This window comes from Papio anubis, chromosome 1 (genome assembly GCF_008728515.1).
Source record: "Papio anubis isolate 15944 chromosome 1, Panubis1.0, whole genome shotgun sequence".
Classification (NCBI taxonomy): domain Eukaryota; kingdom Metazoa; phylum Chordata; class Mammalia; order Primates; family Cercopithecidae; genus Papio; species Papio anubis.
In genome coordinates, this window is record NC_044976.1 from 2,693,435 (window position 1) to 2,717,513 (window position 24,079).

A 24,079-nucleotide genomic window follows, 5' to 3' on the forward strand; every position below is an offset into this window, starting at 1 on the left:
TGCAGGTGAGGCGCCATGCCTGGCCTTGGCCCCACCTTCCTGGCTAACGCTCACCCCTTTCCCTAGGCTCCTACCTGTCCCCACATCCACCAAGAAGGGCTGGGCGGCGGTGGGCCCAGCCCCTCACAGCCACAGAACTCTGGATCACCAAAGTGCTGAGGCCTCAAACTAGACAGGAAGTGGGGGGATTGGGGATGTTCCCTCGGCAAGAGGGTGCCATGTAGAACGTAGAAACGGGGACTCTAAAATGCCCTTTCAGGAATGGACACAGAAACGTGAGCGCTTTTAGCACAAGGGTGAGTTTGAATATCTTTGTTTAAAAGGTTATTTTTTTTAACTATAGCATGAGAAATACACGCCATGATTTTCAAATATATAAAAACATTTCCAGTAGGTTCCACACAGAATTTTGGAAAGCTAAGCTGGACTCGGAGCAGGTCTGCTGCTCCCCAAGGCACTACCCTTCGAAGGAAGGTTTCCACCACCTGGCTGCAAAACGGAAAGGAGAAGGCCTGTTTCCAAAAGGTCTCCACACCCCTTTGGGCGGAAAACAGCCGCCGTTCATTCCTGCGCTCACATCCAGAGAGGAAGCCTAGATTCAGGCGACAAGAACAGAATATGGGCTTCTCATACCACACACATATATTTCCTATTTCTCTGGAATGGTGCTGTGTCATTACTATGCACAAAATCAGATTCTTCAAGAAAATTGTTTTTTAGGCCGAGCACGGTGGCTCACGCCTGTAATCCCAGCACTTTGGGAGGCCGTGGCAGGCGGATCATGAGGTCAGTAGTTCGAGACCAGCCTGGCCAACATGGTGAAACCCCATCTCTACTAAAAACACAAAAATTAGCCGGGCGTGGTGGCGCATGCCTGTAATCCCAGCTACTCAGAAGGCTGAGGCAGATGAATCACTTGAACCCGGGAGGCAGAGGTTGCAGTGAGCCGAGATTGCACCACTGCACTCCAGCCTGGGTGACAGGGCGAGACTCCGTCTCAAAACAAACAAAAAAAAATGTTTTTAAATACTGGTGTAATTACCCCCAAAAAAGGCCTAAGGAGGCCTGCAGTCTGCCTCATGCATGCCACATTTAGTCTTAACAGCTTCACCAGCCCTCGGCCCTGTTTGCCACAGAAAAGCTGAAACCGCAGGTTTCTGGGTCAATTTACACTGTCCAATCCCTGACCTGCCCTCTTCCTGAGACAGCCAACCAGAGGCCTCCGAGGCCCTGCCAAGGGAACTCTGACGGGAAGAGCATCTCTGCGGCCGGCGCGCAACACAAAACAGCTAAGCAAGCCCAACTTGTGTCCTCAGTCTGAAGTCACATCCTGAAAAGCCTGGTCGCACCAGAAATGAAACACACATGGTTTCCCAATGCTTCCTGTTCTGAGTCTCCAGTGAGGACAAGATCGCCAGAAGGTTCTGTCTCCCTCTCTCAGTAACAGTGAGAAGAGAAACAGGCAACTGGATATTGGGCAGGATCTTGTCTCCAGCCTCGGGTTGGTTCACGGAGCTTCTGTCTTCACCACGGAGGCCTCTGCCGATTCGCAGGGCAGGGCCACAGCTGACCGGCTCCACCACGACTGCTCCGTGGCCGCAGCCACCCGGAAGACCCTGAGGAACTGCTCTTTGGTGATTTCAGGAGGTTCTTTCCCTGCACATTTGCACAGATTCAGGATAAAACCCAACACATCGGAGCCAGACAGTATTCTTGTTGGGACATGTGAAGGGGCCACTGGCCTCGGGGTGGGACACTGGTCCTAGAGAAACCCACCTGCCCCTCTTGGACAAGCCCAACCCAGGTCCCGGAATTCTGTTCCACCTCCCTGGTTCCCAGTCACCCCCTGACTGACAGAGGGTAGAAGGCGTCCTATCTCCAGGACACGTGGTATCCACTAGATCTCAGGAGTTCAGAAGTAGTCATCATTTTATAAACCTCGGAGTTCTAGAAGATTTCTTAGGACATGTCAGGCAACATGGTACATGCACGGAACCCCAAAGGAGCATCTCTCAGAATCTTCCTAAAGTACAAGCAACGCAAATGATCACTGAGATGGACAATTTCAAATCTGAACCCAGCATCTGGAATGCAATTTTCCACCTGAAATTGGCATATCATCTGCACTGACTGCAGCCTGGAAGGCATCTACCCGTTGAGCATCGGAACATCCCAGGTTCCTCCTGAGAACGTCACCCACCTTTAAGGGTTCTGACAAAGTAGCTGAAGAGCTCTCGATACGAGTCCTGGTAGCGGCTAGCCTGGGTCTGGGAGCCGAGGGACAGGGACGTGCCCCGCCCGGTGATGCCCAAGGGATTCTGATTCTCCATCTGCAGCGCGCCTTGGGACCCACGCACCTGGGAGCCATGGCAAGACAGGAGTTAACCAGGCCGAGCACGGGAAGTGGGGAGGGGAAGGGGATGACTGAACACCACCAGGGCTTTTGCTGGTGGGGGTGGGGCGGGCAGGTGACACATGACGCAGGCCTTCCAGGACCGTCATTATCACTTCCCATGGCACACCGTGACCAACACCGGCTTTCCATGTAACGGCCAAGGAAACACAGGCTTCTGTAGAGCAACAGCCAATGTAAAGGAAAGCCACCGTCACAAAACAGCTCCTGGAGGCCCAGAGGCCAGAGAACGAACTCTCTTCAAAACCTGAAGATGTGGCTCTCACCAGAAAACTAAAACGAATATTTACTGAGCACTGACTGTGCACAAGGTGTGCTGCATGTGCTCCGACTGGGGATGGCCAGGTGAGGACCTCTATTTAACCAGCAGGATCAACCCGGCTGATGACCTCTCTCTAACCTGCACAATCAACCCAGCTGAGGGTGGCCGGGTGACAACCTCTATCTAACCCGCACAATCAACCCAGCTGAGGGTGGCCGGGTGACAACCTCTATCTAACCCGCACAATCAACCCAGCTGAAGGTGGCGGGAACAGTGACCTCTCTCTAACCCGCTGTCCAACCCAGCTGGGGTGGCGAGGGTGGCGACCCCTATCTAACCGCTGTCAACCCAGCTGAGGGAGGCCGGGTGACAACTTCTCTCTAACCCGCACAATCAACCCGGCTGACGACCTCTATCTAACCCATAGAACGAACCCAGCTTTTCACAGTGGACTGGCGAGGGGTGGAAAAGGGCAGGGGGTCACCTCCAATCCCTGGTCACAGCTGTCTGTACGGTGCTGGCTGACGTCCACGCTGACCATAGCCCCACAGGGAAACTTCATGCTGATCATAACAGTGTCTGCATCTTTTAAGGCAGCCATATCTAAGCAGAAGAAAACTTTAGATGATACAAAAGTTAATTTAGGCAAATTATAAACTGCTTTGTTTGGTTTTTTGAGAGTCGTGTTCTGTCACCCAGGCTGGAGTGCAGTGGCACGATCGTGGCTCACTGCAACCTCTGCCTCCCGGGTTCAAGCAATTCTCCTGCCTCAGCCTCCCAAGTAGCTGGGATTACAGGCGTCCACTATCACACCCAGCTGATTTTTTTGTATTTTCAGTAGAGACGGGGTTTCACTATGTTGGCCAGGCTGGTTTCGAACTCGTGACCTCAAGTGATCCCGCAGCCTCGGCCTCCCGAAGTGCTGGGATTACAGTGCTAGGATTACTACCACATCTGGCCTGAACTCACTGCTTTAACTGAAGCAGTGGACGAAAGGCATAGCCAAGCAGTTTCACAGAAACTGGTCCTTAATAGAAAATTAACTCTAAATTGTTCCAAAATGGGTCCCTGAGAGGCATGGGGACGCTGCCCAGCAAGCGGTCCAGTTCCGTGTTTGCTAAGCTTCTACGGCACCGGCAGTCCCGGGCCCAGGCACCTTCTGGACCCTGGGGGTACAGCCATGAGCCTAGCAGAGCCAGTCCCCATGTCCCCACCTGGGGAGCAGGCCCCAGACAGGTACTTGTCTGGCCTTCTGAGGAAGAGTGAGAAGTGGACAAGAGGACAGTGGGGTTGCGGGGGGTGGCACCTGTAGGCCTGAGGCAGGAGATAAGGGTCTGGAGGCAGGGAACCTAAGGCTGTTTCCCAACAACTTCTTTGAACTATATTGAAGGGAAAACCCTAACTTTACACTCCTAAGTAACAAAAGGACCAGAGGCTACTGCCTTTGCAAACCCCCTCACCTCTTCTGCCTGGCAGATGGGAAACTGGCTGTCTGCAACAAATCAGACTGACTGCGGGTCAAGTCTTTGTTTGCAACTTTGTGACTTCAGTTCAGCCTCTGAATGGTCCTGGTCCACACCGATCAGACTGACTGCAGGCTGAGTTCTAGTTTGCGAACAAGGATAACTTTGTAACTTCACCCTAGCCTCTGACTGGTTGCTTTTTGCAACCACTTCACTGACATGAGGTGAGCACGAAGTGGCCAATGGGAAACTTCTAGCGGGTATTTGGGTCCCAGAAGATTCTATATCCAGGCCCTAGAGCTGCTGCTCGGGCCACTCCTACACTGTGGAGTGTGTTTCATTTTCAAGAAATACCTGCTTTTGTTCTTTTGTTGCTTCATCCTTTCTTTGCTTTGCTGGGTGTTTTGTCCAATTCTTTGTTCAAAACACCAAGAACCTGGACAATGTGCAGTCCAGACCCTCGACCGGTGACAGGCCTGCGGGGTCGGTGGAGACCATGGCCTCCACCTGTGCTCTGGAGGGCTCAGAGCAGGCAGGCACCTGGTCCAACTGAGGTCTTACAGAGAAGAGATTGCAGGCAGATGGCCACAGCCAGGATGAGGACATGGCTGGGATCGGAGTGGTGGCCAGCGGAGCAGGGTGGGTGGGTGAACTTTGGGCGGATGGGGGAGGTGGTGCCAAAAGGGGGTGCTGACGAGACAGAGTGAAGCAGGTGCTGAGAGGAGTCAGCGCTGGCACCAGCTGGGCCTGGACTTGCCCGAGTACACAAAGGGTGGTGTAAGGGGTACCACGTCAGTCCTGGTCCAAGCCTCAGGACGTCTGTTTCCGCTTTGGTGCCCTGAGGCCATCAAATGTGTGGCCATGCTGCTGTGGGGACCTGAGGAGGCATGGGGACGACATAGAAGAGAACCCAGGTGACAGCGGGGCCCGGCCCTGTGACCCTTTTGGGGCTGTTCCAGGCAGGCCGCTGACCACCTGGCTGTAGTCACATGAGTGACCACTGGGCAGACCAAAAGAGGGACTCCAGCCAAGCCCAGTTCAAGCTGCAGAATCCTAACTACCCAGTGGCTGTTGTTTCAAACCGTGACGTGTGCGCGTGACGTGTGTGCGTGACGTGTGTGTGACATGTGTGTGTGACGTGTGTGCGTGACGTGTGTGTGGTGTGTCATAAAGCAACAGATAACCTGTCCTCTGCAGCAGCCCTCAGGACCCACCCTGAGCTTCTGTTGCCAGGCCAGGACCTGGGAACCAGCGCCCCCAGCCCCGCCTTCACCTGGAGATCCCTGATGATCTCCTAATCTGTGTGCAGCCCGGCCTGGCTGTGCTTCCGGCCAGAACCGGGTTTATTCACCTTCGCAACCTTAGAAACCACAGGGGGCCTGTCACATCGCAGGGGCTGGAGAAGTGGTTACTAAAACAGTGACTCTCAAAGTTCATCAAACATGAAATACTTCCTGCATGATGCCTTTCAACCTCAGGAAACGCCTGCGGGGTTCAGTGACGTGACCATTTAGTCATCTTTTTCACATGTGCTCCACGTTACTTTATCTACTCCCCAAAGCTGAGAGTCAGGGAGGAATCCTGAACAGGGGCCCCCGCCTTGCTACATTTCAACCAGCCTCAGTGGTCACAGGAGCACCTTGCAACAGTGAAGCCCACTCTTACCTGGGCAGAAGGCATGTCCCAGAGAAAACAGTGTCCGAAGTGGCGTCCCCCAGCAACATGCATGTGGCATCCACGCCGCGCACAGCAGCGTTGTGGAAAATCCCACCTGGACACAAGGGAGGGTGAGCTCTGGCTTCTGGTCTTGAGGGAAGCTACCGGCGAGAAGCACTGGAGGTTTCTGGGTCACTGTGTCCACGTGACATGGACACAGACGCCACAATGCCATGCATTCCCCCAACAACGCGGATGCCCACCTGCCCTCTTTAGGGAAGCCAGAGAGGCTGCTGGGAACAGGCTGCTGATGGCGGTGATCCCGTGGATCCTCCCCAGGGCGTGGCCGACACAAACTTGTTTGTGCAAGAACTGGAAAGCCGGATCAAAGCGCCTGGGAGAGGAGCTGGGAAACGAAGCAGGCGAGCCCATTCCCCGAAGCCCATTCTCTCTGAGATACATGGGCACGGGGGCAGACATCACCTCAGCCAGCTGAGCTCCTGAAGCCAAATTGACACCAGAGTCCCTTCTGGGCCACGTTCCTCAAAGCCCTTTTCAAAGCAGGTAAACTGATGCTCACGACAGCCATTGTGCCCCGGGCAGGAGCCAGAGCAGGAAGCAATCAGCGCCACTGAGAGCACTTCAAACACCAGCCCTGCCACAATGACCTATCTATTTACTTGTTTCTCATCTGTCCTCCTCTCCAGACGGTAAGCTCCATGCGGCAAAGGCCACGCGGCCTTACTCACCAACAGATGCCAACCCAATAAGGTGCCAGCAACCAGGGGCCACCCAGACTCCGTTCAGTGGCCAGTAATGTCACCCATATAATCTGCAGTTTGCAGACGATGGAACTGCTCAGGAGTTCTCCAAGGCGCCCACATCACCGAGCTGGCAGTTGGCAGAGACATAACTGAGAACCAGCAGGACCCACTCAAAATCTGCACCCCTGCACACCCCGCTGTCGCCAGGGCTTTAGAACAAGACCAGCAAATGAGAAAAATCAGTGGCAATACCTATTTCCCTCTTCTGGAAATGAGAATCTCATTTAGAGATTGCGGGTTAGCTTTTTTTAAAAAACAAAGTACCCTGAGTATTTTGCATAGTTTTATTTGAAAATGAAGGAAAAAAATCACAAAGAAACTGTCCTTACTTGTAAAATCCACAGACCAAAGGCTTTCCACGTCCGTCGGCTTCGTCGAAGCAGGACTGGGCAGCCTGACAATTCAAACTCGGCAGCCTCTCGCAAAGCACCCCCTTCCCTGGAAACCGTAAAATGAAAACCAAGAGGTCACAGCTCCGAGAAGAGAGCATCACAGACCAAAAGTCCCAGCTTGCCCCTAAGCCTGGTAGCTGCCATTCAGATTCTGATTCCTGGTGACACAATGAGTCAGGCACACTAACAGGAACACGTTCATCTCAAACCTGTAACTACAGATACAATTTTTTTTTTTTGACATGGTCTCGCTCTGTTGCCCAGGCGGGAGTGCAGGCGTGCGATGATCACTCACACTGCAGCCTCACGCTCCCGGCTCCAGTGATCCTCCTGCTGCAGCCTGCCGCGCCAGCTGGGACCACACTTGTGCTTCCACCCGTCTGCCTACCTCAGCCCCCCGGATAGCTGGGACTGGTCGCAGCACCTGCATCTGCCTACCTCAGCCCCGGATGGCTGGGACTACGGGTGTCGCCACCACGTCTGCTACGCCTCAGCCCCGGATAGCTCAGGACTGCAGTCTTTCCACCAGCCCAATTTACTTATTTTTTGTAGAGACAGGGTCTCCCTATGCTGCCCAAGCTGTTCTCAAACTCCTGATTTTAACTGATCCTCCTGCCTGAGCCTCTCAAAACGCTGGGACTACACGTGTGAACCACTGCGCCCAGCCCAGATGTAATTCCTATCAGTATTCTTCGAACTTGAATAATATACAGATACCTTTTAAAGGAAAGCAAAATTCTCATCGTTCCCCAGTGTTGACTTCAATTATTTTGAACATAGTGCTACTTAAATATGTATAAACATAAAATCAGGTATCAATTCCTTTTATATAACTATTAAACCAAAAATCATATATTAGATTAAGAATAAAACCACAAAACCAAGTAAATCCAAATCCATGCTTATTTGATGTGAAGATGATGTTCTGCTGCAACTAACCAGCCCCAGCAGAGCATCTGTGCCCCCAACAGCCTCCACGTAGCTGTTTCGGAGACCATGGGCCCCGCAGAGGACTCCGATTCCCCCTCACGCTTCCCTATTCAAATTGCTGCAGAGGCCTTCCTGGGCTTCAGGGCATCACTCACAATACAAGGCCAAGACAATGAAAGTGTATTACTTGATACAGGTGGGTCAACAGACACCACTTTGGTCACTGAATTACATGGCTCTGCTGGCTGTGAAGTGGCTCAGTTACACTTCACAGCCGTGTAATTCACTGGCTGTGAAGTGTAACTGACCACGCTCCATGAACATAGGGACCAAGTGGGGACCTGGAGAGCAGAGGAAAGCCAGGGTCTGTGACTGAGTGTGCTCCGTGAACCCAGGTACCAAGTGGGGACCTGGGAGAGGAGAGCCAGGGTCTGTAACTGAGCATGCTCTGTGAACCCAGGAACTGAGCATGCTCTGTGAACCCAGACACTGAGTGCGAAGCAGGGGAGTGGAGGGGAGCCAGGGCTGGGTCCCAGCATCTCTAGTCTAGATGGCTCCATTCAAATGACCAAAATATGTGCCTAGTTTCTTTCTTTTAGATTACCAGATGGAAATGCCAAATTATGACCTGTTTGTTGAGAACTTAACAGATCTCAAAGGACACCATCAATGTCTTGGAGGCTGTCAACACCCATTTGAGAAACGCTACGTCCCATTTTGTATTTAAGCCTTCCTGTCCCTAATTGGCCAAGAGATCAGTCACTAGAAGTGGTGGCACCTTCAGAAGAAGTGATGTCAAGTAATTTTCTCTGCTTGTGCAACACAAACCTATCTGCGGCCTTGTGGAAGGATCTCCTGAATCATTTCCAAAAATTCTTTCCCACAAGTAACTGTCAGCCTGTAGTTCCTAAATAGGTTATTACTTAGGAGCCTAAGCAAAGTTCCTTTTATGGAATATTGCAATATTTTGCTTAAGATAAAAATAGGTTACAATGACTTAAGCTTCTACCTCAGGAAGCCAGATCCCAGGTCAGCAAACCAGAGCCAAGTCTGTTTCTGAACATCCTAGGGAGCAAGAAAGGTTTTCAAATTTTTAAGAATCAGTTCCTATTCTGCACAGACAGTTCCAGAAAATTCGAGGAGGAAAATGCTTCCCGACTCAGTCTGTGAGGCAAGCATTTCTTTGAAACCAAAACCAGGTAAGGCCATTACAAAAAAAGAAAACTACAGACCAATATCCTTCATGAACACAGACACAAAAATTTTTAATACAAAATTAGTGTCAGGCCTCTGAGCCCAAGCCAAGCCATCGCATCCCCTGTGACTTGCTCGTATAAGCCCAGATGGCCTGAAGTAACTGAAGAATCACAAAAGAAGTGCAAATGCCCTGCCATTAACTGATGACATTCCACCACAAAACAAGTGAAAATGGCCGGTCCTTGCCTTAAGTGATGATACTATCTTGTGAAATTCCTTTTCCTGGCTCATCCTGGCTCAAAAACTCCCCCACTGAGCACCTTGTGACCCCCCACTCCTGCTCGCCAGAGAACAACCCCCCTTTGACTGTAATTTTCCTTCACCTACCCAAATCCTCTAAAACGGCCCCACCCTTATCTCCCTTCCCTGACTCTCTCTTCGGACTCAGCCCACCTGCACCCAGGTGATTAAAGAGCTTTATTGCTCACACAAAGCCTGTTTGGTGGTCCCATGACATTGCGGTGCCCTGACTCGGATCAGGGGACCTCCCTTGGGAGATCAATCCCCTGTCCTCCTGCTCTTTGCTCCGTGAGAAAGATCCACCTATGACCTCTAGCCCTCAGACCAACCAGCCCAAGGAACATCTCCCCAATTTTAAATCGGGTAAGCGGCTCTTTTTTACTCTCTTCTCCAACCTCTCTCATTATCCCTCAACCTCTTTCTCCTTTCAATCTTGGCGCCACTCTTCAATCTCTCCCTTCTCTTAATTTCAATTCCTTTCATTTTCTGGTAGAGACAAAGAAGACACGTTTTATCCGTGGACCCAAAACGCCGGCGCTGGTCACGGACTGGGGAAGGCAGCCTTCCCTTGGTGTTTAATCATTGCAGGGATGCCTCTCTGATTACTCACCCACGTTTCAGGGGTGTCTGACTATGCTGCAGGGACGCCGGCCTTGGTCCTTCACCCTAAGCAGCAAGTCCCGCTTTTCTGGGGGAGGGGCAAGAACCCCAACCCTGACCCTCCCTGTCTCTACCCCTGCTCTGCTTTTCTGGGGGAGGGGCAAGAACCCCGACCTCTTATTTTTGTGCCCCCTCTTATTTTTGCGCCCTGACCTCTTATTTATGTGCCCCCTCTTATTTTTGCACCCCGATCTCTTATTTTTGCGACCCAATACTTTATTTCTGCTCCCCGACCTCTTTCCTGCTTTTCTGGAGGGCAAGAACCCCCGAACTCCTTCTCTCTGTGTCGCTACTCTCTCTTTTCTCTGGGCTTGCCTCCTTCACCATGGGCAACCTTCCACCCTCCATTCCTCCTCCTTCTCCCTTAGCCTGTGTTCTCAAGAACTTAAAACCTCTTCAACTCACACCTGATCTAAAACCTAAATGTCTTATTATCTTCTACAATGCCGCTTAACCCCAACACAAACTCAACAGTAGTTCCAAATAGCCAGAAAATGGCACTTTCAATTTTTTCCATCCTACAAGATCTAGATAATTCTTGTCATAAAATGGGCAAACGGTCTGAGGTGCCTGACGTCCAGGCATTCTTTTACACATTGGTCCCTCCCTAGTCTCTGTTCCCAATGCGACTCGTCCCAAATCTTCCTTTTTTCCCTCCCGCCTGTCCCCTTAGCCCCAACCCCAAGCGTCGCTGAGTCTTTCTAATCTTCCTTTTCTACAGACCCATCCAACCTCTCCCCTCCTCACCAGGCCAAGCTAGGTCCCAATTTTTCCTCAGCCTCCACTTCCCCACCCTGTAATCCTTTTATCACCTCCCCTCCTCACGCCCGGTCTGGCTTACAGTTTCTGGCTTACAGTTTCCTTCCGAGACTAGCCCTCCCCCACCTGCCCAGACATTTCCTCTTAAAAAAGTGGCTAGAGCTAAAGGCATAGTCAAGGTTAATGTTCCTTTTTCTTTATCCGACCTCTTCCAAATCAGTTAGCGTTTAGGCTCTTTTTCATCAAATATAAAAAACCCAGCCCAGTTCATGGCACGTTTAGCAGCAACCCTGAGACACTTTTCAGCCCTAGACCCTGAAAGGTCAGAAGGCTGTCTTATTCTTAATATGCATTTTATTTTATTACCCAATCTGCTCCTGACATTAAATAAAGCTCCAACAATTAAATTCCGGCCCTCAAACCCCACAACAGGACTTAATGAACCTCGCCTTCAAGGTGTACAATAATAGAGTAGAGGCAGCCAAGTAGCAACTTACTTCTGAGCTGCAATTCCTTGCCTCCACTGTGAGACAAACCCCAGCCACATTTCCAGCACACAATTCAGAATGCCTGAACTGCAGCTACCAGGGGTTCCTCCAGGACCTCCTCCCCATGGAGCTTGCTACAAGTGCCGGAAATCTGGCCACCGGGCCAAGGAATGCCCACAGCCCGGGATTCCTCCTAAGCCGTATGCCATCTGAGCAGGACCCCACTGGAAATCGGACTGTTCAACTCGCCAGGCAGCCACTCCCAGAGCCCCTGGAGCTCTGGCCCGAGGCTCTCTGACTGACTCCTTTCCAGACCTTCTCAGCTTGGCGGCTGAAGATTGACGCTGCCACACCTCCTCGGAAGCCTCCTGGACCACCACAGACGCTTTGGGTAACTCTTACAGTGGAGGGTTAAGTCTGTCCCCTTCTTAATCAATACGGAGGCTACGCACTCCACATTACCTTCTTTTCAAGGGCCTGTTTCCCTTGCCTCCATAACTGTTGTGGGTATTGACGACCAGGCTTCTAAACCTCTTAAAATTCCCCAACTCTAGTGCCAACTTGGACAACATTCTTTTATGCACTCCTTTTTAGTTATCCTCACCTGTCCAGTTCCCTTATTAGGCCGAGACATTTTAACTGAATTATCTGCTTCCCTGACTATTCCTAGGCTACAGCCACACCTCATTGCTGCCTTTTCCCCCAGTTCAAAGCCTCCTTTGCGTCTTCCTCTCATATCCCCCAACCTTAACCCACAAGTATAGGACATCTCTACTCCTTCCCTGGCAACCGAACACATGCCCATTACTATCCCATTAAAACCCAATCACCCTTACCCTGCTCAACGCCAATATCCCATCCCGCAGCACGCTTTAAAAGGATTAAAGCCTGTTACCACTCGCCTGCTACAGCATGGCCTTTTAAAGTCTGTAAATTCCCCTTACAATTTCCCCATTTTACCTGTCCTAAAACCAGACAAGGCTTACAGGTTAGTTCAAGATCTGTACCTCACCAACCAAATTGTCTTGCCTATCCACCCCGTAGCGCCAAACCCATATACTCTCCTATCCTCAATACCTCCCTCCACAACCCAGTATTCTGTTCTGGATCTCAAACATACTTTTCGTTACTGTTCCTTTACACCCTTCATCCCAGCCTCTCTTCGCTTTCACTTAGACTGACCCTGATACCCATCAGGCTCAGCAAATTACCTGGGCTGTACTGCTGCAAGGCCTCACGGACAGCCCCCATTACTTCAGTCAAGCCCAAATTTCTTCCTCATCTGTTACCTATCTCGGCATAATTCTCATAAATACACACTTACTCTCCCTGCTGGTCGTGTCCGGCTAATCTCCCAAATCCCAATCCCTTCTACAAAACAACAACTCCTTTCCTTCCTAGGCATGGTTAGTGCAGTCAGAATTCTTACACAAGAGCCGGGACCATATCCTATAGCCTTTCTGTCCAAACGACCTTACTGTTTTAGCCTAGCCCTCATGTCTGCACGCAGCAGCTGCCACTGCTTTAATACTGTTAGAGGCCCTAAAAATCACAAACTATGCTCAACTCTCTACAGTTCTCATAACTTCCAAAATCTATTTTCTTCCCCCAACGATTGCTTAGGACAATGCTTATGCTGATAAGGTAGCTAAAAACGCAGCCATCAAAAGGCATCAGATCCCATCGCTCAGGACAATGCTTATGCTGATAAGTTAGCTAAAAAAAGCTAAAAAAAAAAAGCAGCTAGCATTCCAACTTCTATCCCTCAAGGTAGTTTTCCTCCTTCACATCGGCCACTCCCACCTACTCCCCCGCTGAAACTTCCACCTATCAATCTCTTCCCACACAAGGCAAATAGTTCTTAGACCAAGGAAAATATCTCCTTCCAGCCTCACAGGCCCATTCTATTCTGTCGTCATTTCATAACCTCTTTCATTTAAGTTACAAGCCGCTAGCCCGCCTCTTAGAACCTCTCATTTCCTTTCCATCATGGAAATCTATCCTCAAGGAGATCACTTCTCAGTGTTCCATCTGCTATTCTACTACCCCTCAGGGATTGTGCAGGCCCCTCCCTTTCCTACACATCAAGCTCAGGGATTTGCCCCTGCCCAGGACGGGCAAACTGACTTTATTCACATGTCAGAAAACTAAAATATCTCTTAGTCTAGGTAGACACTTCCACTGGATAAGTAGAGGCCTTTCCCACAGGGTCTGAGAAGGCCACCGTGGTCATTTCTTCCCTTCTGTCAGACATAATTCCTCGGTTTGGCCAGTTTTGCCTCACACAGGGTCTCTTCTTCCTCTGTGGATCCCCTACCTACACGTGTCTACCTGCTAATTGGACAGGCGCATACACACTAGTTTTCCTTACTCCCAAAATTCAATTTGCAAATGGAACCAAAGAGCTCCCTGTTCCCCTCATGACACCAACACGACAAAAAAAGGTTATTCCACTAATTCCCTTGCTGGTCTGTTTAGGACTTTCTGCCTCCACTATTGCTCTCGGTACTGGAATAGCAGGCATTTCAACCTCTGTCATGACCTTCCGTAGCCTGTATAATGACTTCTCTGCTAGTATCACAGAAATATCACAAACTTTATCAGTTCTCCAGGCCCAAGTTGACTCTTTAGCTGCAGTTGTCCTCCAAAACCGCCAAGGCCTAGACTTACTCACTGCTGAAAAAGGAGGACTCTGTATATTCTTAAATGAAGAGTGTTGTTTTTACATAAATTGATCTGGCCTGGTGTATGACAACATAAAAAAACTGAAGGATAGAGCCCAAAAACTTGCCAACCAAGCAAGTAATTATGCTGAACCCCCTTGGGCACTCTCTAATTGGACGTCCTGGGCCCTCCCAATTCTTAGTCCTTTAATACCCATTTTTCTCCTTGTTTTATTCGAACCTTGTATCTTCTGTTTAGTTTCTCAATTCATCCAAAACCGTATCCAGGCCATCACCAATCATTCTATACGACAAACGTTTCTTCTAATGACCCCACAATATCACCCCTTACCACAAAATCTTCCTTCAGCTTAATCTCTCCCACTCTAGGTTCCCACACTGCCCCTAATCCCACTTGAAGCAGCCCTGAGAAACATCGCCCATTCTCTCTCCATACCACCCCCCAAAAAATTTTCGCTTTATTTTTCTTATTAATATAACAAGGCAGGAATGTAAGGCCTCTGAGCCCAAGCCATGCCATCACATCCCCTGTGACTTGCGACTTGCTCATATAAGCCCAGATGGCCTGAAGTAACTGAAGAATCACAAAAGAAGTGCAAATGCCCTGCCATTAACTGATGACATTCCACCACAAAACAAGTGAAAATGGCCGGTCCTTGCCTTAAGCGATGATATTATCTTTTGAAATTCCTTTTCCTGGCTCATCCTGGCTCAAAAAGTTCCCCACTGAGCACCTTGTGACCCCCACTCCTGCCCGCCAGAGAACCCCCCTTTGACTGTAATTTTCCTTTACCTACCCAAATCCTCTAAAACGGCCCCACCCTTATCTCCCTTCCCTGACTCTCTTTTCAGACTCAGCCCGCCTGCACCCAGGTGATTAAAAAGCTTTATTGCTCACACAAAGCCTGTTTGGTGGTCTCTTCACACGGACGCACATGACCATTAGCAGACCAAATCCAACAATGTAGAAAAAAAATAAGACAATATGATCAAGTGGGGCTTATCACAGGAATGCAAGGTTGGTTCAACATCAGAAGATCAATCATTTATCATCTCAACAGATGCAGAAAATGCACTCACTGAAGTCAACATCTATTCATAATAAAAAAAAAAAAACTTTTGGCAAATTAGGAACAGAAAGTGAGTTCCTCAACCTAATAGAACGTATGTTAACTCAGACCTATAATGAAAGGCTGAATGCTTCCGCCCTAAGATTGAGAACAAGACAAGGCTCTTATAACTCTAATTCAACATCACATGGCAGGTCCTCACCAGTACAATTAGGCAAGAAAGAGAAAGCCACACTGGGAAGGAAGGAAGGGGAGGGCAAGAGGGAGGGAAGGAAGAAAGGACGGATGGAGGGAGGGAGGAAGGACGGGCAGGTGAGAGAGAGAGTAAAAGTAAGAAAGCAGTCACTATTCACAGGAAAGATGATCACCAACATAGATCACAAGTCTATGACAATGTAAGAAATCTAATAAATGAGCTTAGTGAGGTCACAGAACCCAAGGTCAGTATATAAAAGTCAATCATATTTCTAGATAGTAGCACTAAACAACTGGAAACAGAAAATTAAAACAGTACCACTTTTAAAAGCACCAAAATAGGCCAGGTGTGGTGGCTCACACCTGTAACCCAGCACTTTGGGAGGCCGAGGCGGGCAGATCACCTGAGGTTAGGAGTTCGAGACCAGCCTGACCAACGTGGAGAAACCCAGTCTCTACTAAAAATACAAAATTAGCCGGGCACGGTGGCTCACGCCTGTAATCCCAGCACTTTGGGAGGCCGAGGTGGGTGGATCCATCTCAAAAAAAAAAAAAAAAAGCATCAAAATAACAAACATAAGATCTGGACACTGAAAAGTACAAAACACTAATCACAGAAACCAAAGATGACCTCAATAAATGCAGAGATGTGGCACCTCTGTGAAGACGTCCATTCTTCCCAGGCAATTCTACAGATCCAATGCAACCCCAGCTGAAATCCTAGCAGGATGTTAGTTGTAGAAACCAACAAGGGGACTCGAAAACATATATGGAAGGACAAAAGTTCTAGAATAGCCAAAACGATTTTGAACAAGCTGGAGGACTCCCGCAACCTCATTCCAGACCCAGCAGACGGCAACGGCAATCAAGTGGAGGTGGAACTGGTGAGAGGGCAGAGGGCTCCGTGGAGGAACAAGAGGCTGATTCTCGACACAAGTGCCAAGGCAGCTCTGAGGAGGATGGAGTCACCTCCACAGCACCCCAGTGTCTGTAACCAACTGCCCTCAAAGCAGCTGTGCTGTCCTGGTCCCGGGCTGTGGCTCTCAAAACCAACAGTCCCGGCAGCAGCCTCCTGCTGCCTGCGTTCCTGGACACGGCAGAGGTGCATTCTGCGGCCACCCCACCTACAGCCCCGTCACCAGTCCTTCCAATGATCCTCTCTGCAGTGGTTCACCTCAGCAGCTTCTGCTTCCCACACTGCTGCCCCCTGGAACCGACACAAAGGTCAAAGAGCATGGGAAGTCTCCAAGAGACAGAGCTGCACGCCTGCATTCACAGCATTACTCACACAAGCCAAACAGCCGAAGCAACCCCGGCGTCCACCTACAGACGAGTGGAGGAACAAAGTGTGCTATGTCCACAGCACGATGACTCTTCAGCCTTAAAGAGGTAGGAAATGCCGCCACACACCACCACACAGATGAACCCTGAGGGCTCTGTGCTGAGTGAAATAAGCCAGTCACAAAAGGACAACAATCGCACAATTCCTTTTCTGTGGGGTCCCTGGGGCAGTCAAATCCAGAGTCAGAAAGTAGAGGCCGGGCGCGGTGGCTCATGCCTGTAATCCCAGCACTTTGGGAGGCCAAGGCAGGGGGATCATCTGAGGTCGGGAGTTCAAGACCAGCCTGACCAACATGGAGAAACCTCGTCTCTACTAAAAATACAAAAAATTATCTGGGCATGGTGGTGCATGCCTGTAATCTCAGCTACTTGGGAGGGTGAAGCAGGAGAATCACTTAAACCCGGGAGGCAGAGGTTGTGGTGAGCTGAGATTGTGCCATTGCACTCCAGCCTGGGCAACAAGAGTGAAACTCCATCTCAAAAAAAAGAAAAGGAAGTAGAATGGGGGTCACCAGGGCTGGGGGAGGGAAAAAGGAGAGCTGCCATTTAATGGGTCCAGAGTGTCAGTTTGGGAAGATGGACGGGGCGGTGATGGCTGCACAACAGTGTGAACTTAATGCCACGGAAACTCTACACTTAAAAATGGTACATTAGGCTGGCGTGATGGCTGGAAACTCTACGCTTAAAAATGGTACATTAGGCCCACGTGATGTCCGGAACTCTACGCTCAAACATGGTATATTAGGCCGGGCGTGATGGCTCACACCTGTAATCCCAGCATTTGGGGAGGCCAAGGCAGGTGGATCATGTGGGGAAAAGAGAGATCAGATTGTAACTGTGTCTGTGTAGAAAAATGAAGACATAAGAAACTCCATTTTGATCTGTACTAAGAAAAATTGTTCTGCTTTGAGATGCTGTTAATCTGTAACTCTTGTCCCAACCCTGTGCTCACAAAAGCATATCCTATATGGAATCAAGGTTTAAGGGATTTAGGGCCGTGCAGGATGTGCTTTGTTAAAAATGTGTTTGTGAAAGTCATCGCCATTCTCCATTCTCGATTAACCAGAGACACAATGCACTGTGCAAGGCCACAGGGACCCCTGCCCAAGAAAGCCTGGGTATTGTCCAGGTTCCCCCGCACTGAGACAGCCTAAGATATGGCCTCATGGGAAGGGAAAGACCATACAGTCCCCCAGTCTGACACCCACAAAGGGTCTGTGCTGAGGAGGAGTAGTGCAAGAGGGAGGCCTCTGTGCAGTTGAGATAAGAGGAAGGCATCTACCTCCTGCTTGTCCCTGGGAATGGAATGTCTCGGTGTAAAACCCGACCATACATTCTATTTACTAAAATAGGAGAAAACCGCCCTATGGCTGGAGGTGAGACATGCTGGCGGCAATACCGTTCTGCTGCTCTTTACTGCACTGAGATGTTTGTGTAAAGTTAAACATAAATCTGGCCTACGTGCACATCCAGGCACAGCACCTTTCCTTAAACTTATTTATGACAGAGTCTTTTTTTTTTTTTTTTTTGAGACAGAGTCTCGCTCTGTCGCCCAGGCTGGAGTGCAGTGGCCGGATCTCAGCTCACTGCAAGCTCCGCCTCCCGGGTTTACGCCATTCTCCTGCCTCAGCCTCCCGAGTAGCTGGGACTACAGGCACCCGCCACCTTGCCCAGCTAGTTTTTTGTATTTTTTTTTTTAGTAGAGACAGGGTTTCACCGTTTTAGCCAGGATGATCTCGATCTCCTGACCTCGTGATCTGCCTGTCTCGGCCTCCCAAAGTGCTGGGATTACAGGCTTGAGCCACCGCGCCCGGCCAACAGAGTCTTTTGTTCACACATTTTCCTACTGACCCTCTCCCCACCATCACCCTATAGTCACACCGCATTCCCCTCACCAAAATAGTAAAGATAGTGATCAACAAATACTGAGGGAACTTAGAGACCAGCGCCAGTGCAGGTCCTCACTTGCTGAGCGCCAGTCCCCTGGACCCACTTTTCTTCCTCTATACTTTTGTCTCTGTGTCTTATTTCCATTTCTCAGTCTCTCGTCTCCACCTTGCAAGAAATACCCACAGGTGTGGAGGGGCAGGCCTCCTTCAGGATCACTTATGCTCAGGAGTTTGAGATCAGCCTGGGCAACATGATGAAACCCCATCTTTACAAAAAAAATAAAAATTTGCCAGGCGTGGTGGCACATGCCTGCAGTCCCAGCTATTTGGGGCGGCTGAGGCAGGAGGATTGCCTCAACCTGGGAGGTTGAGGCTACAGTGAGCTGAGATTGTGCCGCTGTACTCTAGTCTGGGTGACAGAGCAAGACCTCATTTCCAAAAAAAAAAAAAAAGTACATTTTATGTGGATTTTACCACAATTAAACCAAAACAGTAACAGATAACAGACACACAAAATGATTGGCGTGGTGGCACGTGTCTGTAGTTCCAGCTACTCCACAGACTGAGGCAGGAGAATCGTTTGAACCCGGCAGTGGAGGTTGCAGTGAGCCGAGATCGCACCACTGCACTCCAGCCTCGGGGACAGAGTGAGACTCCATCAGAGATTGGGAGACGCCAGATTCTAGGTGTATAAAAATACAACATATAAAGTTGGGGAGGCCATGTTAGTTACCTTTTCTACTTAACTTCTTGTTTTTATTCCCCAAATGTCCTCAAGAACAAACTCTCCCTTCCCCAGTATGATACCAATTAGCATTCCCAGGAGCCCACATCTTCAAGAACACAATCCAGGAATGCTAACCAGACCACACGGCCCTTCCCAGACTTCCCAGTAGCTTTTCCTCTCATGCAAACCCACCAGACACCGGGCCACATCAGCGGACAGGTACTGCCCACTAGAAACACAAGTGTGTGACCATGAGGGTGGACAGAGTGGCCCGGCCCGTACCTGCTCGGAGAGCATGCATCACGATTTCAGAAGCTGCCTCCGGCGGGGAGCAGACAACTACTCCAGAGACGCTGCAGGAGTAAAGCGGAATGTTAAGAGCGTGCTTTGAGACCTAGAACATTTCAAAATCCATGCTGCTAACACCACTCTATAAACCATCTCAGGCACGAGAATAACACAAGAAAAAGGCCTCAACAAAGTAAATTGTGAAAACATTTCCAGTATGACTTACTTCAGAATTTAACTTGCTAATTTTGAGGAATAAAATACAGATTCCAGCCAAGTCACAGAATAGGCTTCCGTGAGTCAAATTCTATTAAGATCCTCAGGGTCAGGTGCAGGGGCTCACACCTGTAATCCCAGCACTTTGAGGTTTCCTGAGGCAGGAGGATCCCTTGAGCCCAGGAGTTCAAGACCAGCCTGGGAAACATGGCAAAAACCAGTCTCTAGAAAAAATACTAAAAAAAATTAGCCAAGCTTGGTGTCACACACCTGTAGTCCCAGCTACTCAGGAGGCTGAGGTGGGAGGATCACTTGAGCCCAGGAGGTTGAGGCTGCAGTGAGCTGTGATCGCGCCACTGCACTCCAGCCTGGGTGACAAAGCAAGACTCTTTCAAATAAATGATCCTCAGAACAAGTCTATCTCCCCTTCCTCACTTCCTCAGCCTACAGAGGTCAGCCTCAGGTGTGGGCTGGACAGGAGCCCGGGGATTTCCGAGGACTGTGATCTCCAGGCTGGCCACACAGGTGCATGCAGTTCGTAAAAACACACCAACTCGGGCACTTTGCTGTGTGTCTCATGTGTGAATATGCGCACTCTGTGAATGTGATACCCGAGCGAAGTGTGCAAACCTGCCTAAAGCAGATGCCACACAAGATAACCGAAAACTAAAATTTGCAGGCCGGGTGCAGTGGCTCACGCCTATAGTCCCAGCACTTTGGGAGGCCGAGGCAGGCAGATCACAAGGTCAGGAGATCGAGACCATCCTGGCTAACATGGTGAAACCTCGTTTCTACTAAAAATACAAATTAGCCAGGCATGGTGGTGTACGCCTGTAGTCCCAGCTACTCTGGAGGCTGAGGCAGGAGAATTGCTTGAACCCGGGAGGCAGAGCTTGCAGTGAGCCGAGATTGTGCCACTGCACTCCAGCCTGGGCGACGGAGGGAGACTCTGTCTCAAAAAATAAATAAATAAATAAAATAAAACTTGCCAACTTTTCAAAAACACACACAAAGCGATAACATTCACGAACATTCTTCTGCAGTGACAATGGGCTTTGCTGAGATACAACACTGCCCAGCTGATATGTTAGGGGCCCTCCACGTACGTTAACAAGCTGCAGTCAAACTCTCCCCTTACTACGCTATTAAGAGCATGTCCAAACCTGGACATGCCAAAGGTGAGCCAGGCCTGTCCTGTGAGCAGCACTGGCCAGCTCTGCGAAACACCAGGCAGTGCCCAGCCCAGGCCTGAACACAGGGGCTGCACCTGACCCCAGGGCTGGGTGGCTGCCCAGGAGCCCGTCTACTTGCTGTGGACCCGTCTACACCCTGTGGGCAGCAAGTATAGATGTTGCTCCAGCTGCTGGAGACACTGCTCCTGAACAGGGTGGACACGTCACACCCAGCTGCTCGAGTGAAGGGAGGAAGCCAGGACCCCATCGCAAAGGTTGTACATTCAAAATATCCCAAATCCAGCCACACTGCTGCCCTGGTCCAAGCCCAGCATGCCTCATTGGCCCCACAATACCCCTCACTGGTGTCCCTGCGTCCTTCTCCTCCGCCCCCTGAGTGTGAGCTCAAACCAAACCAACCCCTGGTGGCTTTCAAAGCCTCTGGGTCGCCCCCAGGCTCCTTGAGCCTCGGACCTTGTTGCCCAGCCCTCACCCTGAGTTCACTCCATTCCTGCCGGTACGGCCACTCGGCTACATCAAGGCCTGGAGAAGACTCAGTGTCCTCTTTGTAGAGTGTGCTCATCCCCAGGTACCCCCATGGCCATCTCACTGACCCACCTAGGTCCCTGCTCCAACGCCCCCTCCTCAGAGTCTTCCCCAGCCATCTCACCTAAAACAGCGCTCCCACCAGCCTCCCTCTCCCGACGGCGTGAGTTCTCTCCACAGAGTTTATTGCTACTGATGTATTGAGATCTACTCAGCTGCCTCTGCACCCAATTCAGCAGCACAAGGATGGGGGCTTTGCAGCATTCAGAGCCATTTCTCCAGCCCCCAGGACGGTGCCCGGCACACAGCAGGTGTTCAGTGAACCTCTGCTGACAACTGAAACCGTACCGCTGGTCGTTGAGGACAATGTCCGCATCCTGTTCCCGAACCACTCTGGTGTTGGTCAAATGCTCAGCTCTGAAGGCTCGCTCCACGCCACACAGCTCCACCACGTACAGCAAGCAGCAGCCGTTCTCATCCACCACACTCGGCAGCAGTGCTGGGCTCCCAAAGCCCACCCCAAAGATGGCCAGGCCAAGGTGGTCGGCCACCCTGGCTCCAAAGTCATGACAGCATCTCAGGCCTCCTCCACGGAGGAGCCTATATGGGAGGCTTCGGAAAATCTCTGGCTGGTCCGCTCTGAGGGCACTGCTGGTGTCTTTACTTGGAAAGCAGAAAACACTGAAAGGTGGCCGGTAGAGGTAGATGGTGTTGCATCCTCCTGGGCAGACAAGTCGCTTGTGGTGATGCTGATGGCAGTAGGGTTGACAGGGAGCAGAGACGTGAGGCCCACGGCGGGAGGAGGTACCATGCCAATGCTGGGACTGCCTGAGAGAATGAGCTGGGGCTGAGGCTGACGGGGCAAAGGCTGGTGGCGAGGGTGTGCGTGAAGGCCGGTGGCAGTGAGATCCGAGGCGGCCGAGCTGGACAAAAGACACATTCATTTAAACAAAGTGGTAGGACTCACAGCACCCAGTCCACAATCATCTCAGAGGATCAAAAGTGGGGAGTCACCCTGCAGACCAGTATGTATCTGGCTTGTGATAAGGCAGCATTCGGGTGGCCACGCACACTTTAATCAAACTGCAAGACTTCACAGGGTTACTCCCCAAGTGGGCAAGCCACTAGCAGATCCGTAAACGTAGTGTCATCAGGCGGCCTGTCCACATACTTCGGAAACTTTTGCAGGGCAGAGAATCCTAAAATAGCCGGCAGCCCGCTGGGATGTCTCCTGAAATACTAGCGTTGGCACTGACACTTACACGAGAACGGGCGTCCGCAGGCCGTGCTGCGGATGAGTCTGCGGTTCCTGTAGTGCCTGCCCGAGGACAGGTGCTCCGGGATGCGGTCCCTGGGCACGCGCATAGGCAGCTCGCAGGCCGTGCAGGAAAGGGTCTCCACCACAGACGTGTCCCCAGAGGCACTGTGCTCAGTCAGGGGCTGCTACACCACCAGGTCGGTGAACTCCGCCGCGCAGTCGTGCAAAGTCTTTTTCCGGCCCATTGTCGGGTCCGGGATGGAAACGGAGGCAGCCTTGACCCCCGACCGAGGGCCCCGTGGGATCTGCGCTCACCGCCTTGCGAGCAGAGGCGTTCGCGTCGGAGGCCCCACACTTGGGGAGCGGGGAGCTGGGGTCCCTGGTGGTCCCACAGGAGGAGGAGGAGGGACGGAGCAGGTGGGAAGGATGAGCGCTCCCGCGTGCAGCGGTGGCTGGAGTGGGTCCCTCTGAGCTGGAGTGGTCTCCGAGGGGCGGTGGATGCTCGGAGGGGGCGGGTCCCTTAGGGCCGGGGGCCAGGGCGATCCCACCTGGAGAAGCCTCGCGGGCGAGAAGCGGGTCCCTTCCTGGGGCAGATGGAGACGCGGGAGTCTTCCCCGAGAGATGACCGAGGCCAGTCAGCGGCCCCTGGGGCCCAAGGCCGGGGACTCTCGGCCGCCGGTGGACGGGCAGGGCCGGCCCGCCTGGGTAGGCGGCGGGGTGAAGGTCTCCGGGGCCCGAGGCGGCAACGTGCCACCCGCCGGGCAACCAACCCATCCCCAGCTCCCATCTGGGGATCCGCACCCGCGCGCCGCGGCGCCGCAGTTTAAAGCCCGTGAGATCCTGCAACAACCCGGATCCGGAAGTGCGGGGGCAGAGCAGGGCGAGGACAGGGGTGGGACCTTCGGTGCAGAGCCGGGGCCAAGTCGAAGGAGGTTCAGGGCGCGGGGCGGGGCTCCGACCGAGGGGCGGGGTCTTGGGCGTGGGGGCGGAGCCTGTGCGGGGCGTGGAGATCTGACGGGTCCCAGATGCACGTGTACCCAGGTGCTGACCGCCCCACCTTAGGCGGTTTCTCTGTGGGTGGCCCGTTATCTCCAAGTGGAGTCGCTCTCCCCACAGGATTTCCCCGATTGGCAAGAGGGTTTTATTTTCTTATTAAGAAAATAAAATTGACTTTGCAATTTACAACTTTTTTTTTTTTTTTACAGTAACCAAACATCTTAGGCTTGTTAGTGTTTGACTTTCCACTCAGTTTTTCTTGTTGTTTTGTTTTTGGTTTTTGGGTTTTGGGTTTTTTGAGACCGAGTCTCCCTCTATCACCCAGGCTGGAGTGCAGTGGCGTTATCTCGGCT

General features: G+C 51.3%; 1 protein-coding gene across 1 annotated transcript; it reads right to left on the reverse strand.

The window, feature by feature from the left end:
* Positions 1-297: 297 nt before the first annotated feature.
* LOC100999962 (putative TP73 antisense gene protein 1) lies at positions 298-23,580 on the reverse strand. The gene is given in 7 exon segments (XM_021935358.2): positions 298-1,656; positions 2,201-2,357; positions 3,160-3,293; positions 5,804-5,909; positions 21,821-21,876; positions 21,879-22,074; positions 22,077-23,580. Coding segments are annotated over 7 exon segments (1,134 nt in total). The 5' UTR covers positions 22,413-23,580; the 3' UTR covers positions 298-1,507.
* Positions 23,581-24,079: the final 499 nt, after the last annotated feature.